Source organism: Medicago sativa, chromosome 3 (genome assembly GCF_051527215.1).
Source record: "Medicago sativa cultivar Bolivia chromosome 3, Bolivia_mono, whole genome shotgun sequence".
Lineage (NCBI taxonomy): Eukaryota > Viridiplantae > Streptophyta > Magnoliopsida > Fabales > Fabaceae > Medicago > Medicago sativa.
In genome coordinates, this window is record NC_140751.1 from 47,199,449 (window position 1) to 47,217,102 (window position 17,654).

A 17,654-nucleotide genomic window follows, 5' to 3' on the forward strand; every position below is an offset into this window, starting at 1 on the left:
ATCATTCCTTGTTCATCAAGAAAACTGACCAGTCATTCACTGTGCTTCTGGTGTATGTTGATGATATCATACTCATTGGTGACTCTCTTTCTGAGTTTCATCACATCAAGACTGTTTTAGATGATTTGTTCAAAATCAACGATCTTGGACAACTCAAATATTTTCTTGGTATTAAGGTTGTTTATTCCAAATCAGGGAAATCTCTTTGCTAAAGAAAGTATTGTCTTGATTTACTTTCTGATTCAGGCTTCATTGAAGGGTTGCCCTGGTAAAGGTTTATTCTTTCCTAGACATTCTTCCATACATATTCAAGGCTTCACAGATGCTGATTAGGCAGGTTGCTTAGACACCAGAAGATCAATCTCTGGTCATTGTTTCTTTCTGGGTGATTCTTTCATTTCATGGAGAACTAAGAAACAAACCACTGTTTCAGGATCCTCTTCTGAAGCTGAGTATAGAGCTCTTGCTTCAGCTACTTGTGAACTTCAGTGAATCCTCTATGTGCTTCATGATCTTCACATCACTTGTTCTAAGCTTCCTGTTCTTTATTGTGACAACCAAAGTGCTCTACATATTGCTGCAAATCCTGTTTTCCATGAGAGGACCAAACACCTTGAGATTGACTGTTATATAGTCAGAGAAAAGCTTCACAATGGCATATTGAAACTTTTACCAGTTGCTTCTCAAGATCAATTAGCTGACTTCTTCACCAAGTCATTAATTCCTAAGCATTTTTCATTCTTTCTGTCCAAGATGGAGTTGAAAGACATCTATCAGCTTCCATCTTGTGGGGGGCTATCACATAGTGCTGAGGAAGAAGTGCAAAATGCTATAGAACAAGATAACTTGCCGCTCAAGCAACCATAGTTTTCTACTTGCTAGCATATATTTACTTACTATGCACCTTCACTATTGTATATATATGAATTGTAAACACATCAACAAGAATCATTTCTCTATTTTCCTATTAGAGGTTGCTCTTGACGATCTTATGTAATAGTTGCCAATATTAAGAGCTGTCAAGATTGAAGAATCCGTTACACTATGAATGATTGAACTATTTAAATAGGATATTATATCTACTACCTTTCTTAATGTTTCAAAGGCTAAACGTGGATAAGGAAGTTTCTCTTAATGATTATATGTGGTTGTTGCCTATATAAATTTTTATTTAGCATTGGATTAGGATAAGTACAATGGAATATTATTCTTGATTAGAAAATTAGACCGTTAAATCTTGTATGCACTTGATGGGTAAGAAAAAAAAACTTTTAACCATGGTAGATCATTAACTTTCATATAGACTTGCGACTTCATAAAATCATCATCATTTAGTATACAAATTGCAATTTTGCTACACTTAATTGATAGAAATTAGTAAGCAACCTGAAATCATGGTAGCTGACATTCTTCCCCATTTTCTTTTTCCTTTTCAAGAACAATACAGGGTGACCATTTTGCCCACCACATAGATATATTTTGATTGTTTCACTGGTACAACTTCTACCCGTGTTTAATGTTCATAATAATGTATATTTCATCTTAGCTTCTTAAAAAAAAAACTGTATTACTTTTTACAACTGACACATCACTGAAGATGGAGCAGTCTAAGATGATAAAATAAACATGCTAAACTTCCTAACCTTGAAGAAAAAAGACACCGGTCACTAAGGGAGTGTTTGGATTGAGGGTTTAGGAGGGGAAGGGAGGGGAGAGTTTACTTTTCTTTTTTAAATTACGAACTATATAACATGTTTTTTTTAAAAAATAAATTAAGTGTGATTGACGTATTATATGATCGTTTATCATGTTAATATGTTAACTTTTTTAAAAAAACATTTCCTAATGTACGTAATTTAAAAATGAAGAGTAAACCATCCCCTCCATTCCCCTCCTAAACCCTCCTTCCAAACACACCCTAACTGTTAGGTACATAGAAGTCAGTTTAAAAAGTAATACAATTAATTAATAGCAAATGTAATACAGTCATATCATGGAGATGGAGACCACTACATTCCAACATCTTTTATCCTTTCATAAATCTCAAATTGAAGCTCATCTTCTATCTTGCTTTCATCATCCCACATCCCATCATATTGCACTTTCATCTCATAACTACTATCATAAACACACAAACCAACAAAAGTACTCACATAAAGAAAGAATTGAAAAAATTGAAACAAAAACTCTCAAATCAACAAAATTAGAAACCTATGTAATATGAAATGAAGATGATAGAAAAGAATAAAGTAATGGCAAAGGGATCCTTAGCAGTAAGGATTTCAGACATTTATGCAATTATGATCTTAGCTTAAAGTTCTAGATTATTTACTGAAATATGTATATTGTTTGAAATCAAATATTCCATGGACTTTGATATCAAGAAGAAAAAAAAATGCCAAGAATTAGTATATTTGTCAAGAAAAAATAAATAATGTGATTCATTCTTGAAACATTCATTCTTAATAGAAAAATAGTGACTATAGGTTGTTGGTGTTAACATGAATCATTTGTAAAAGTAATGTTATAGCTAAGAGTCTGTAATATGACGAACTTCCAAACTCCAATCCCTAAGATCTCTTTTCTACTGGAAACTCGTCTACGATGGTATTTTTTCAAATTTTTGAAATATGAATTAATGGCCTAATATTAACTATATCTTAGTTCTTGCCATTTCTTGTAAAGTTCTATTCTTTCTCTCTACAACCCCATTTTGCTGTCGAGTTCTAGGAGAAGAGAATTCATGGACAATTCCATGTTTTTCACAAAAAGTTTCAAATGACTCATTTTCAAATTCTCCACCATGATCACTTCTGACCTTTAAAATTTTCATTTCTTTTTCAGACTATATTTGAGTGCAGAAGCTGCTGAACACATCATATACATTATCTTTACTTCTTAGGAATTTAACCCAAGTCCATATGCTATAATCATCAACAATGACTAATCCATATAAAGATGCTGTGTTAACTGGTCCAAATAAATCAATATGGAGTAATTATAAGGGTCTGGAGGGTGTGACAATGTCTTTTATTTAAAAAGATGATTTAGCAATCTTCCCTTTCTGGCATGCACCATAGAGTGCATCTGAATGATAGTCAATGTTTGGTAAGCCTCTGACCAGTTGTAACTTACTAAGCTTAGAGATTAATTTCCAGTTAGCATGTCCCAACCTTTTGTGCCACACCCATTTCTTATCACTCATTGATAGAAGGCAAACTACATTCTGATCAACCAGTTCAGAGAAGTTAATTTTATAGACATTATTTATCCTCTTTCCCTTAAATACTATGAAGTTGTCATTTTTGTTAACTACGGTGCAGTTGGTCTTTTCAAACATCATATCATAACCATTATCATAGAACTGACTGATACTAAGCAGGTTATGACTAAGACCATCTACCAACCACACATTATTAATAGAGATAGAATAGTTACCAATAGTTCATGTACTAATAATCTTGCCAGCTTGGTTGCCTCCAAATTTCACATTTCCTCCCTCTTTCATTGTTAGAGTAAGGAAAATAGACTTATCTCATGTCATGTGTCTTGAGCAACCGCTGTCTATGTACCATGATCTTTGCTTTTCCTTTGATCTTAGACATATCTGCAACATTGGCAATTTCAGATTTAGGTACCCATATCTTTATGGGTCCTTTGGGGTTAGTACTGAGAGTTTTACTCTTCTTCTTTTGTGCCTTGTGCTGAAAGTTTAGTGACTTCTATTCACTCAATACCTTAGGTTTAATACCTTTTGGTTTTGGTTCCCAAGAAGCAACAACTGTTTTCTTCGTTTGAAACTTAGGCTTTAAGATGCCAGACTCTGCGTTCATCAGACTCTGAGGTATAGATTCTGATCTCTTCAAAATCATAATCTTTGGAGTCTTAGAATTAGAGTTGGTCATTACCTTAGACTTAGAGTTCTTTGACTTTGAAACAATCTTAGTCTTAGAGCTAGAAGCTTCAGGTTCTGACTGATCAACAGTTTCAGATTTAGCACCTTCAAGAACAAAGAAGGTTTTCAACGCTTCCTTAATGCATTCACAACATGCTTTAAGACTGATTCCATTAGGTCTCCCTTCTGAGAATCCAATCCAATTACCATTGTTCTTGTAAATGCTATAAATCATAGAAGCTACTTTGCTTCTGTCAATGCCAGATATAATAAAATCTTCAAGAGCAATTTCATACTTGCTTAAAGGTTTTCCTTCACACTTTTCTTGATGCTTCTGACAAAGAAACATGAGTTTGTCTTCATAAGTTCTACAAATGAAGTCAAAGCCTCTAAGTCTTTCATCAGATGCTTTCAGATCCAATAGAGTTGATTCTTGTTGTTTCATTAAATCAACATATTTTTCTTTTAAATCATTCATCTCATTGGTTCTGTGTTCAAAGTGTGTAAGACGCTCTTTAAGTGAGTCAATAAGTTCTTCTCTGGGAATTTTAGAATATACCTCATTTTCATCTCCAGAGTCTGATTCGGGTTCAACTTCTGAAGTCACTGTAGCAACTAACCCCCTAGTTACATTTGCTTCATCTCTAGCTTCTTCCTTATCTGACCCAGATTCACTGTTTAAATCTTCCCAAGTGGCCATCAAACTCTGCTTAATCTGCTTCCTGAACTTGTTTGATTTGAAAGTTGGTTTCTTGGACTTCTCCTTTAATTTCTCCTTCTGAAGATTAGGACAGTCAACAATGAAGTGTCCATGCTTCTTACAGTTAAAGCAACCCTTCTGATCTTCCTTCTTGGAGCCTTTGTAACTACCTCTTCTGCTCAAAAACTTTTTGTTCTTCTTAGCCAGATACAAAAGCTTGCTGGAAAGCATAGCCATCATCTCAGCAGGCCCTTCATCAGAATCTCCATCAGGTGATTCTTCTTCAGACTTAATGACTTTGAGAGCTTTTGAAGACTTTCCTTTAGATAGTAGAGCAATAGATTTAGTCTTCTTAGCAGAATCATGTTCATTAAGAGTAATCTCATGAACCTTGAGAGAGCTCATAAGATCTTCAAGTGTTTAAATCCTTAGCTTCCTCAATAACAGTAACTTTAGGTCTCCATCTAGCAGATAAGCTTCTTAGAATCTTGCTCACTTGATCACAAGCTACATAGCTTTTCTTCAATATTTGAAGTCCAGAGACTAGGGTCTGAAATCTTGAGTACATTTCCTCAATACTTTCATCATCCTTCATCTTGAACAACTCATACTGATGAACAAGCATGGTAGCCTTTGCTTCTCTAACCTACTTACTACCTTCAAAGTTTGCACAAAGTGAAGCAAACATTGCCTTTGCAGTAGATTTTTCACTCATCTTCATATACTCTGTATGAGGTATAGAAGCAACAAGTATTCCTCTGATCTTGTGATGTTTCTTGAAAAGCTTCTTCTGAGCAGGATTATGTTTCTTTCTATCAATAGCAGCTCCTTCTTCATCAAGGAACAAGTCATCAACACCATCTTCAAGAATATCCCACAATTCTTCATCTAATCCCATGATGTGACTGTACATATTGGTTTTCCACTAGGAAAATTCTTCAGAATTTCCATTAAACCTTGGAGCTTTGCTGGAGTCAGATTCTTATCCTCAGAGGTACCATTGTCATAATGAACAACATTGTTATTCTGACCAGAGCTTGAGCTATCAGCAGAAGCCCTGTTTTTCTCAGATCTTTATTTGTTACACTGTTAAGTGTTAAGACAACAAACTAAGGCTCTGATACCAATTGAAGGTGAGAAAAACACAAGAAGGGGAGGTTGAATTGTGTTTTCTTTTTCTTCTCCTTAAACTGAAATCACTATTCAGAACCTGATAGAGTTAAGCTTCTGAAGTAGTATTCAGAGTCTAGTTGCAGCGGATAAATAAAGATAGAGAGAGAAAGAAGAAAGACACAAAGCAATTTATAGTGGTTCCTTCCACAATCCGGAAGTAGTCCACTCCTCCTTGCACTTCCAAGGAGAGTTCACTAAAATCAATATCTGATTACAATTGCTCAAGCACCAAAGCAAGAGACTTCAAACTAACTCAAGCACAACTACAAGAGGTTTCCTAATGCTCAAGCACAACTGCAAGAGACTTCATATGCTCAAGCACAAATGCAAGAGACTTCTATTTAAATAGAATTACTTGTTTGAGGTTGAACACTTGATATACAATCAGTGGTGTTCACAATACAAATCAGATACAGACTCTTAAGACTCTAGAATTTCTAAGATATGAAAGTTGTTAAGAAATTCTAAGTGAACTTTGATGTGAAACAATTTCAGCAGAGTTTTGGCACTTGTAAAATTGTTGTAAGTCTCTTAAAATCTTCAAGTCTCCACTCCTTTATATAGAGGTGTGAGATGAACGTTGTAGATTGTCAGCACATCAAAAAGAGTCGTTGTTGGAGCTTGATCAAATCACCAATGATCTGTTGCTGGATTTGGTTATTGTCCTATGAAGGACCAATTTCAAATCTCTTCCAAGAATAGAGTGACATCAGCGTTGATATAGCTGTTATGTTGTACTATTGCAGACATGAAGAGTGGAGTAGTAGTTGTTCAATTGTACTATTGTACTTTTCGGCGCTCTTCAGTGGACAAGCATCCAATACCTTCAAATTTCTCTGAATTAGCCATTGCTCCAGGCTTCCATTCCTTCTGCAAACACAGGCATGAGAATAACAACTTTTAACAAACTCTGAAGCTTCCAGTCTTTCAGCTTCTGATGATCTTCAGCTTCTGATGACGTCAACTTCTGGTAACAGCTTCTGATGAACTGCTTCTAATGAGCTGTTTCAAATGTCTTCAGATGTTATCTTCTTCCAACTCTATCTTGTAACACAAGCTCCCTTTTTGTAGATTCCATTGCTCTAATTTGTTCTTTCAGAACCTATGCTTGATATAAAGACACTTAAAATTTTTGTATATGGTCCTGCACACTTGAACAAATATTAACATATCCAATTGATATTTTTTAATACCCTGTTATCATCAAAACTCAAAGGTTAATGTTAAACACATTTTGTTCCAACAATTTTCATTTAAAGGGTGGGGTTATTTTCATTTTCATTTTACCATGTGTTTTAATTCCTAATTTCTTATTTAATTAATTTAAAATAGAAAGTGTGAGGTTATTTTAATTTAAAGAGTGGGGTTATTTTCATCTAAAGAGTGGGGTTATTTTCATTTTCATTTTTTAAATTAATTAATTAATTAATAGAACTAATAGGAGGTTTTTGAGAGAGTGGGGTTATTTTCATTTAAAGAGTTGGGTTATTATCATTTTTATTTAATTAATTTAAAATAGAAAGAGTGGGGTTATTTTAATTTAAAGAGTGGGGTTATTTTGATTTTGATTTTCTAATTAAATTAATTAATTAATAGAACTAATAGGAGGTTTTGGAGAGAGTGGGGTTATTTTCATTTAAAGAGTAGGGCTATTTTCATTTTCAATTTACCGTGTGTTTTAATTCCTAATTTTTTATTTAATTAATTTAAAATAGAAAAAGTGGGGATATTTTAATTTAAAGAGTGGAGTTATTTTCATCTAAAGAGTTGGGTTATTTTCATTTTTATCTTTTACTTAAATTAATTAATTAATAGAACTAATAGGAGGTTTTGGAGAGAGTGGGGTTATTTTCATTTAAAGAGTGAGGCTATTTTCATTTTCATTTTATCGTGTGTTTTAATTCCTATTTTTTTATTTAATTAATTTAAAATAGAAAGAGTGGGGTTATTTTAATTTAAAGAGTGGGGTTATTTTCATTTTTATTTTTTAATTAAATTAATTAATTAATAGAACTAATAGGAGGTTTTGGAGAGAGTGGGGTTATTTTCATTTAAAAAGTGGGGTTATTTTCATTTTCATTTTACCGTGTGTTTTAATTCCTAATTTTTTATTTAATTAATTTAAAATTGAAAGAGTGGAGTTATTTTCATTTAATGTGTGGGGTTATTTTCATTTTCATTTTTTAATTAAATTAATTAATTAATAGACATGACAGGAGGTTTTGGAGAGAGTGGGGTTATTCTCATTTAAAGAGTGGGGTTATTTTCATTTTCATTTTTTAATTAAATTAATTTACTAATAGGAAGTTTTGGAGGGAAAGGATCAATAGAATCAATAGGAGCTTTTGGAGGGAATAGGAGGATTTGGACGAGAAAAAATGATTAGAGAACTTGTAAGATTTTTTTTTTTTTTGACGTTAAGAACTTGTAAGATTTATAATTATAAATGAAATGATATCTTTGCAGAGTATTTTTTAGTTTAGGATGTCACCGCCTTAACTAATCGGCAAATGCTAACTTGTGCCATTAAGGATACACCCTCTGGTCAAAAATATAAACAAAAATTCACTTTTAAGGTTCATTCAATAAATGATGTATGTGGACTATTAATAGTCCACATACATCATTTATTGAATGAACCTTAAAAGTAAATTTTTGCTTATATTTGTAACCGGAGGGTGTACATGTTAAGGAACTCATTATAGAAAAGTACACATCAAAAGTTGTGCATTCAACTTTTTAAAAATACGTGCCCTTAAGACACAAATTAGCATGGACCTAACTAATATACCTGCGACAAACAACATTTTGTGGTAGTGAGTTGAGTCTGACTAATTAAATACGTTTGGCGTATAATTGTGGTAGCTCAAACGTCATAACATTTTAATGATAGTGTGATTTACATATAATTGAGTAATAACACTATGATATTGACAATGCATCGAATTGAACTTTCAAATTTGATACCATTACCCAAAATAAAATGTACTACCTCCGTCCCTAATTATAGGACCCTTTTGCCAAAATCACGGGAATTAAGAAAGTTGAAAATAGTATTAAATTTGTTTATAATTACTATTGTTTTTACAATTTTATCCTTAAGAGAGAGAGTTAGTTTATGTTTTCAACATAATATTTATTGTTGATTGAAGAAAAAGATGCAAAATAAATAGGGGTATGGTGGTAAAGAAATAACTAAAGTAATTGGAAATAGCAAAGGGGTCTTATAAAAAGGGACAAAAAAATTTCTCAAAAGGGTCTTATAATTAGGGACGGAGGTAGTAATAAACATCAATCGTATACATTCATCCAACAATATTTGGATTCTTTTGTACAACATTCTTTACACTAATTTTTTTTTTTATGGGTTATGCTAACAAATATCTTAAGGTTTTGTTTGGGAGTTTGGAGGGAAAGGGAGGAAAGGCTTTTAGAAAGAATGAAGGAGCAAGTGGAAGAAATAGAGTACATTGGGAGGGGAGAGCTTTCGGCAGATAATTTTTCTTCATAATACAAAACCCACCTTATTTGGGGGAACTAAAAAGTTGTGAATCATAAACATTAGTTTATTCTATGTTATAATATTCTTAATATTAAAAATACGTGAATCATAAATATTAGTTTATCATTCTCTAAAAAAAAATGTGTAAGATTTCTCCATTTCTCTATATTTTCCACCCTTCAAAGCCCTTCCTTCCCCTACCTTCCAAACTCCCAAACAAAGCCTAAGGCTTTGTTTGCGATGCGAGTTTGGAGGGAAGGGGAAGGGAAGGCTTTGAGGGGTGGAAAATATGAGGGAAAATGGAGAAATCTTTTAAAAAATTTAAAAGAGTAGTTTTTTTTAGAGAATGATAAATTAATGCATATGATACTATATTTTTTATTTTAAAAATAATATAACAACATAGATTAAATTTGAAGTATTCATATAAAACCCCCCAAAACCCTCCTCTAATACAATTTTTTAGTTCCCCCAAATGAGGAGGATTTAGTATTATGAACAAAAGTTAACCCTCCAAAGCCCTCCCCTTCCATTTTCCTCTATTTCTTCCACTTGCTCATTCCTTTTTTCCCAAGCCTTCCCCTCCCTTCTCCTCCAAACTCGCAAACAAAGAAATTTTATCTTAAAAACATAAGTCAAACACATGTAAAAGTAATAATTACACAACTTTCTATGTAAACATTACTACATTTAGTTGCTTATACAATACCTCAATGACACTTGTTAGCATTTTTTTTTCTAACCAAAGAAGATAAATTACCTATTGCAATATAGACTCTAATATTTCATAATTGAGTGCGATACAAGCATGTATGAAATAATCATTTTGATGTAAATATAATTTTATACATTCTTTTATGTATGTACATTGCCACACTCTTTACCTAAAAAAAAACATAGCCACCCTCATTTTCTTTCATTCATTTTATGGGTATCTTCTTGAATGTGAAACTTCAAACACCATAATTTTCACTTCTTTTTTTGAACAACACCTTCATTCCCCGCTAACATCATATATTTATCCCTCCTTGTAATATCGGTACACTCAAATCCCAAAGCATTACCCAACTCTTTTTGTATATAGTTAGCCACTTCAAAAGAAGACTTTCCACCAGCACAAGTGAGTTCTTTTGGAACCTTTTCAAGTACTTCAATATTATAACTAGGCCATGGATTCATCAAAAATAGAAAAGAGTCCAACCATTTTAATCCATTAGCAGTTGTACCATAAAACATACTCACATTAACATTCATAGCCACAGGAACAATCTCATCAGCAAGTTCAGCAAAAAGTGAACTAAATCTCAATAGATAAGGCTCCCTACAAGTTGTTCCTTCAGGACACACAACTAAATCACCTTCACTTAACAACCTTTGCATTGTTTCTCTATCTTGTTCTTTGTCCCTTGTTAAACTCATTGTCTTTATAGGAGACATAATCTCTGACACTTTGCTTAAGCTATAAGTTACCGTAGTCAAAGGTTTTCTCAAACTCATGCTAAGAAAAACAGGATCTAATAATGTCCTATGTGTACAAACATAGAGTACACCTTTATTTGTTATTGAATTTTTTTTAGGGTTACTAATACTATAGCCTTTGATATTTATAGTTATACCACTATATGCTACTAATGCAAGTCCCCATTTGTAATAAACTATTGTCCCAAGAAATAATCTATAAATTGATAATGGAATTGCAATTGGAAGCCACATGAACATGTATAGAGTTGAAGAAGGTGTAGGGAAAAATGCTAGTCTTCCATCATGAAATATTAATGGCTTTGGATACTTTTCCCTTGGCATAATTGAACTTGGACATATTTCATTGCTCACCACATAAGCTTCCTATCATTCATTGTAATAATGTAGTTAGTTAGATAAGGTTTGTTATATTGTGTACCAATTATAATCATATGCCAAAAATAAATGAAAACGTACAGCTTTGGGTTCTCACCACATTTTATTTTATTTTATTCCAAACAAAAAAGTATTCAATTTCTTTCTTTTGGCTTGTATCATCTAGGTATGATACTTGTGGATTTAAAAAAAAAAATATAGACCACTATAATAACATAGTAAAATTTTAATTTCTAACCCCCCACATTTACATATTTTGACAAATTTCCCATTTCGCTTGAATCACTTTTCATAAAATATCTTTTTCTCAGCTTTGCGAATTTCTCTTCAAAACAACTGCATTTTAAAATAGATAAGGAGTGTTCAAAGATTTCAAGAACAACCGGTATTCAAGAAGTGTATAATGCACATGCACCGTCAATGTAATTTTGACGTTGATATCCAATGAGAGATCACTTCAAAAAAAAAAATAAATAAATCCAATGAGAGATCACAATACTTTTATGTTCCTTCAAAAAAAAAAAACTACTCATACAAGAGTTCCTTCAAAAAAAAAAAAACTACTCATGAAAGAGTGTGATGATGTGACGAAATAAATTCTAATTACCTTTACAAAAATGAGGTTATGTGACAAAATAGAGGATTTTGATCGAATGTCAATGTAAAACTGTTTTACATTAATGGTGTATATATTTATGAAATTATGTTTATGTGCTAACTAAATTAAAATTCAAGTGAGGCGGTACACAAGGCTAATTTCTAAAACTCGTTAGTTGTAAATTTTTTTGACTAATAAAAATCGTTAGTTTCTAAAATCCACCAAGCTTGTCAACACAAGTGAAAAATATGCAAAATAAAAAAGTGAAATAAGTTATAATTACAGGTGGTTAAGGGTAAAATGGGAAATCCGTTGGGCTTGTGAGGGTAAGAGGATCAGATGTAGGGGTATGAATGAAATGTTTTAACAGAAGAGTCATCATGATATACATATGAACATTTTCTGGCTCAAATCAAATGTTTATACGGATCGATCAAAACATTATGTTTTATGATAATTTATCATTCCATTCCTTTCATTTTAAGAACTTACTACCTTTAAAAAATTTATTGTTAACCATTTTACCAAAAAAAACTTATTGTTAATTAGGGAAATGTTATCTTGTGCCCTCAAGGCACAAGTTAAGAAGCCAAAGATAGAAATATTTTGTTGGAAATTGTGCATTCAATATTCTTGAAATTTGAAATCTTATCTTTTCAAGACAAAATTTATTATTTAATTCCATTTTTAGATTCTTAACATGTGCCCTGAGGGCACAAGTTAACACTACCCAGTTAATTAATACCAAGAACATGATATATAGCTAAAAGAGTAACTAACTTCACATATACCTTACAATAAGAGATAAAATGATGATCATTGACACATGTGCTTCCAATTCCTAAATCAGGCTTTGTATATCCAAAATAATCAATGAGAGCACTATCCTTATCAACCAAACCATGCCTAGAAATCAAACCAGTGAAGTAGCATCCAACAGTGTGTAACTCTGTAGCTACAACATCATCACCATTCAAATATTCCTTAAGAAACCCTTCCACCATAACTTTAGGCACACAAGTGAAGAAAACTCTTGATCCTACTGAAGACAAAACCTCATAAGCCTTAAGGTTAAGATTCTCCATGTAAAACTTTGGTAAAACTACCCTTGCAGTCATTTCCATGTCCTTTATTTTCAGTCCACAAAAAGTGATGAAGATCATGACTTTAAGTTTATGTTCATAGCTCAAAAAGCATAATATAGGACATGAACAAAGTAAAAGAAAAGCTCTTAAAATGCTACCACCTTCGAAGGCAACAAGCATGAAATAAGGAAAGAAATAATGAGTCTTTAAGAGGACACTATGAATGTCACAAACAAGTGTTTGTGACTCTCTACCTTCCAAATCACAATTCGAAATGCTAGGGATATTTGAAGGTTGTTGAAGTGGCTTAGATGAAAGATCAACAAAATTAAAGCCATTATTTATCAATATCCTTGCAGTTTGATAACAAGTTTTGACAATCACATGGTACCAAAACCATTTTGTAAGGCTTATGAGTGCTAAAAGAAAAACCATTTTTTTCAGTTTTTCTCCCTATTAATTGTCTGTGATAGTTTAGATATCACTGTTTCTGACATTTTTGTGTTGAATGGAAGATAGTAGAGAATATTTATAGTCATTAAAATTGTATCTTGCTGAACGGCAGGGGAAGGTAGACTATAGAAATAGATAGTAGCATTTGGTACCACCCTACTTTGATATAATTATATCTAAAATGAAGCACGGATACAGACACGGACACGACTCGGACACTGATACGCCGACACCGCTAATAATTTGTGAAAATCACATAATTCAGTGTAATTATGTGTCGATGTCGTGTCACTGTCAGACACGACAAGTGTCCGACACCGGAACATGCCTAATCCGAGGAGTGTTTGTGCTTCGTAGTCTCTAATTTGACTTTAAGAGAGATAATTATATCATTGTTGCAAGACTAGGAAGAGTTGAAGGTTTCTGAAGTGGGCTTAGATGACAAGTCAAACAAACTAAATCCATGACTTTTCAATTTCCTTCTAGCTCCATAACATAACTTAACAATCACATGGTACCATAACCATTCTGTTAGCCTTTGGAATACTAATGATATTGATTGTTTATGATGCTTGAGATATTGATGTTGCTGACAATTTGGTGATGAAAAGGGACATAGTAGAGAATATTTAGAGTCATTAAAATGGCATCTAGCTAAACTGCAAGGGAAGGTATACATATATAAAGTAGCATTTGGTTAAACACTCTAGTCGCATTAATTAACTCCACCTTATAGTTCTTGTTTTTTTAGGGAAAGGTAACTCATTTCATTTCATCCAAAATATTAGAGTGAATATAATCGGGAGGATGATAGAAAATACTAGGACTAACATGTAATATAGACGTTCGAGCAAGGTTATGAGCGACTATATTAGCTTGTCTCCTAATATAAGCTAGAGCATAACTAGCATTAGATAAAAGCAAAGTCCTGCAATTAGAGAGTAAACTTCGTAGTTCATTCATATAAGATCTATTATTAAGGACTGCATTCACAACTAGTTGACAATCACTTTTGAACACTACCCGATTCAGGCCAAGTTCAAGAGCAATTTGGAAGGCTTGTTGTAGAGCGGTAGCTTCACACTCAGATGCGGTTGTAAAAGAAGGAAAAACCATAGAGTTAGCTTGGATAAGATGTCCAAGGTTATCTCGAAAACAGATGTCAACACCAAATTTTCCTTCAGCTTCGAAAAGGGCACAATCAACGTTACACATGATCCAATCTGTTTGTGGTTTAGACCAAACTGGAGTATCAGACTGTGCATCATCATTGAGACGGTGGCACCACATGTAATCGCGAACCGTATCCATGGCTAGGACACAAGATGCATGTGCATTGACAGATTTTTGCTCCCATAAACAAGCATTACGCGCGCGCCAAATACTCCATAAAATAGCGACAAATCTAGCACGATTGTCCACTTCAAGCGCTCTAAGAATGGAAAACATAATAGATGAAAAACTACCGCTTGACATCACGTACGACTCAATCTTTCCCTAAAAGTTTGCCTCTTTCCAACAATCAATAGCAAACTTGCAGTGCATAAACATGTGCATTTCATCTTCTAGGTCATTACTGCAAACCACACAAACTGACTGGCAATGGACTCCACGACTTTGCAAATTAGACCTTGTGGGTAAGCAAATACGAAGCAATCTCCAACAAAAATGTTTAATTTTAGGCGGAACACGCAATGACCATATCAACTTCCAATCACCAGAGACATGATAGTTTGTCCTTTGGTCAGAAATACTCGAACACATCTTGTAGGCATATTTGACTGTGTCTGAGCCGTTGGGAGATGCGTTCCAAATAATTGTATCATAATGAGTTTGAGAGTGCAAAGGTAACTTACAAATATCAGATGTATCTTGTGTGTTCATGATAGAAGCAATAAAGTCTTGATTCCAAGTGTTGGTGGTTGGATTGAAAAGTTTAGAGACAGTCATGTTGAGAAGATTGCTTGACGGAATTGAGGAAGGCCGCAAATTCTGACGATTGCGGATCCAAGGGTCTTTCCAGACATTAATATCATTACCATCGCCGATTTTCCACCTATAACCAAGAGATAACATCGGAATAGTGCTCCAGATACTCCTCCATGTGAAACTTCGGCTGTGACCAATATTGGCGCCCAAAAAACCGCTTCTAGGGAAATATTTAGCTTTGAGAACTCTAGTGAGGAGAGAGGAAGAGTTTTTGAGGAGCTTCCATCCTTGCTTACCAAGCATGGCAAGATTAAAACCTTCAAGGTCACGAAAATTAAGACCACCTTGATCCTTACAAGCAGTCATCTTATCCCAATTTAACCAATTAATACTTCGACCTCCATTCTTCTTCGAACCCCAGTAAAAGGAATTCATCATGCGCTCTATTTCCTCCCCAAAATATGTAGGGAGAAGAAAATCGCTCATACAACAGTAAGTGGGAATAGATTGGGCTATTGATTTTAGAAGCACTTCTTTACCTGCACGTGAAAGAGATCGAGCATTCCAATTTTGTCTTAATAATTTTTCAATTTTATGCGAGAAAATGGAAATTTTAACATGAACTATATACGAAGATTAGCGATTTAACAAAAAATCTATTTTGCGGTGCCGTAATAGTTTTTCTCTCCTAGGCTTTCAATTAACCTAGTGAGAAGTCTCTCTCCTTTTTTGTGAGAAGTTTATCGGATTTCTTCTACTTCTTTCTGTTACAGTGACAAAAGCGATTGTGTTACAGGAAAGCGATATCACCCCTAATTCCATGTGCTCTATTTTTTTTAATTAATATTCTTAAATGGGTTAATTATTGAAATTGACCTTGTAATATACACAAAGTCTGAAAAATGATCCTGTAAAATAAAAAACGCATATTTTGACCATGTAATTCGAGATTCTTATTATGACCCTCTAATATAAGTGAGGTCAAACAAAAGAAACCTAGAGATTTAATCTTTTAATTCACAATCAAAGATTTGTATAAATGACATTCAAACTCAATCAATATTTTCGGTACATATTTTCGGATGTATTAAAATAATTTTCTAACATAACAAAAGTAATCGGTATAACTTTACAGTTTGGCAGATCAAATAACAGGTTTACTTAACTCTAATTCTCCAAAATTAAAATAAAATAATTGGAATCGTACCACACGGTTACATTCAAACTAATCGTCTTTTGAAACCAATAAAGAAATGTTTTTTTTAAAGAATAAAGAAATGTTTTATTATATATTCATAAATCTATATCAAAGTCATTATACAAAGGCAAATTTAATCAAAATAGATTGACTATTAGGACTTACTCCAACATCAATACGTGAGGAGAGTTATTCAAAACAGAGTTCGTGTGGGTAACCACCTCGGTTTCCGCACAATAGTAAAAATCTGGGGATCAATCTTCATAAGGTGATTGAAGGCAAGGACAAGAGAACAATGTCCGTCATAAAAAGTATTCCACAAGGGTATAGGTATGAATATACGAATCAATAATCTTTTCTTGATATATTCTTGTGCTTTCACTCATATATCTGGAAAATTAGTTTTTTAAGGTTTAACTTAAACTTGTTGTTACAAGCAATTAATGTTATACTATGTATCAACATTCGATTTTCTGTGTTTGTCGATGGTGGTGAGTATTATTATACTATGTATCAATTTTAAGGATATTATATTGCTTGTTATTTTTGTTTTTCAAATTATTTACTTGACTTCTTGCAAGGTAATATAACTATGGGTTATGCTTTTATTAACCTCTTATCCCCTTATCTGATCATGCTTTTTTATAAGGTTATTTTTTTCCTGTGTATTTAATTGTTAATGTTCGTATTCTCGAATATATAATGTAATAATCTTTGTTAATATATATACCGGAGTTTAATGGATATAATGGGATAGTGGACTTCTGACATGACCGCTATCAACATTTTCATATGGTTTTTCTAGAAAAAATAATTATAATAATCTTTGTTATATATATATATATATATATATATATATATATATATAAGATTTTAATGAATATAAATGGGACATTGAACTTCTAACATGACCATTATCAACATTTTCATATGGTTTTTGTTAAAAAAAAAAAATTACCATCAAATTTAAAAATTATTAATAAAAAAGATATTTAATATGCAATTTTAATAAAAAGGGATACGTTTAATTAAAAAAATTTAAAATTTCAAAATATATAAAGTATTAAGTTTGTTTAATTGATGGAATAAAATTATGCTAGTTGTTGTTGACGAGAACTGTGGCCTTGAGCCATTTTGCATGTTGAAACGTTGGAAGGATTTTCTGGATTATAAGGAATTTGTTAGAAACAAGCGGACATCTTTTGAGGTTGATGGATGAGGAGGGTTTGTGTTAAAGGAGAATCTTGAAGATGATCAAGAGCAG

The 17,654-nt window shown here is 32.8% G+C and overlaps 2 protein-coding genes across 2 annotated transcripts; both read right to left on the reverse strand.

Moving 5' to 3' along the window:
- Positions 1-10,031: 10,031 nt before the first annotated feature.
- Positions 10,032-13,254, reverse strand: LOC146937807 (glycerol-3-phosphate acyltransferase 1-like). Its single transcript, XM_085751923.1, has 2 exons — positions 12,517-13,254; positions 10,032-11,115 (listed from the first exon to the last, which is right to left on the reverse strand). Exons 1-2 carry the CDS (start codon positions 13,243-13,245, stop codon positions 10,240-10,242), a joined length of 1,605 nt encoding a protein of 534 aa, XP_085608049.1. The 5' UTR covers positions 13,246-13,254; the 3' UTR covers positions 10,032-10,239.
- A 771-nt stretch (positions 13,255-14,025) lies between these two features.
- On the reverse strand, positions 14,026-14,739 carry LOC146937808 (uncharacterized). Its single transcript, XM_085749526.1, has one exon. The coding sequence runs from the start codon at positions 14,737-14,739 to the stop codon at positions 14,026-14,028; it is 714 nt and encodes a 237-aa protein (XP_085605652.1).
- Positions 14,740-17,654: the final 2,915 nt, after the last annotated feature.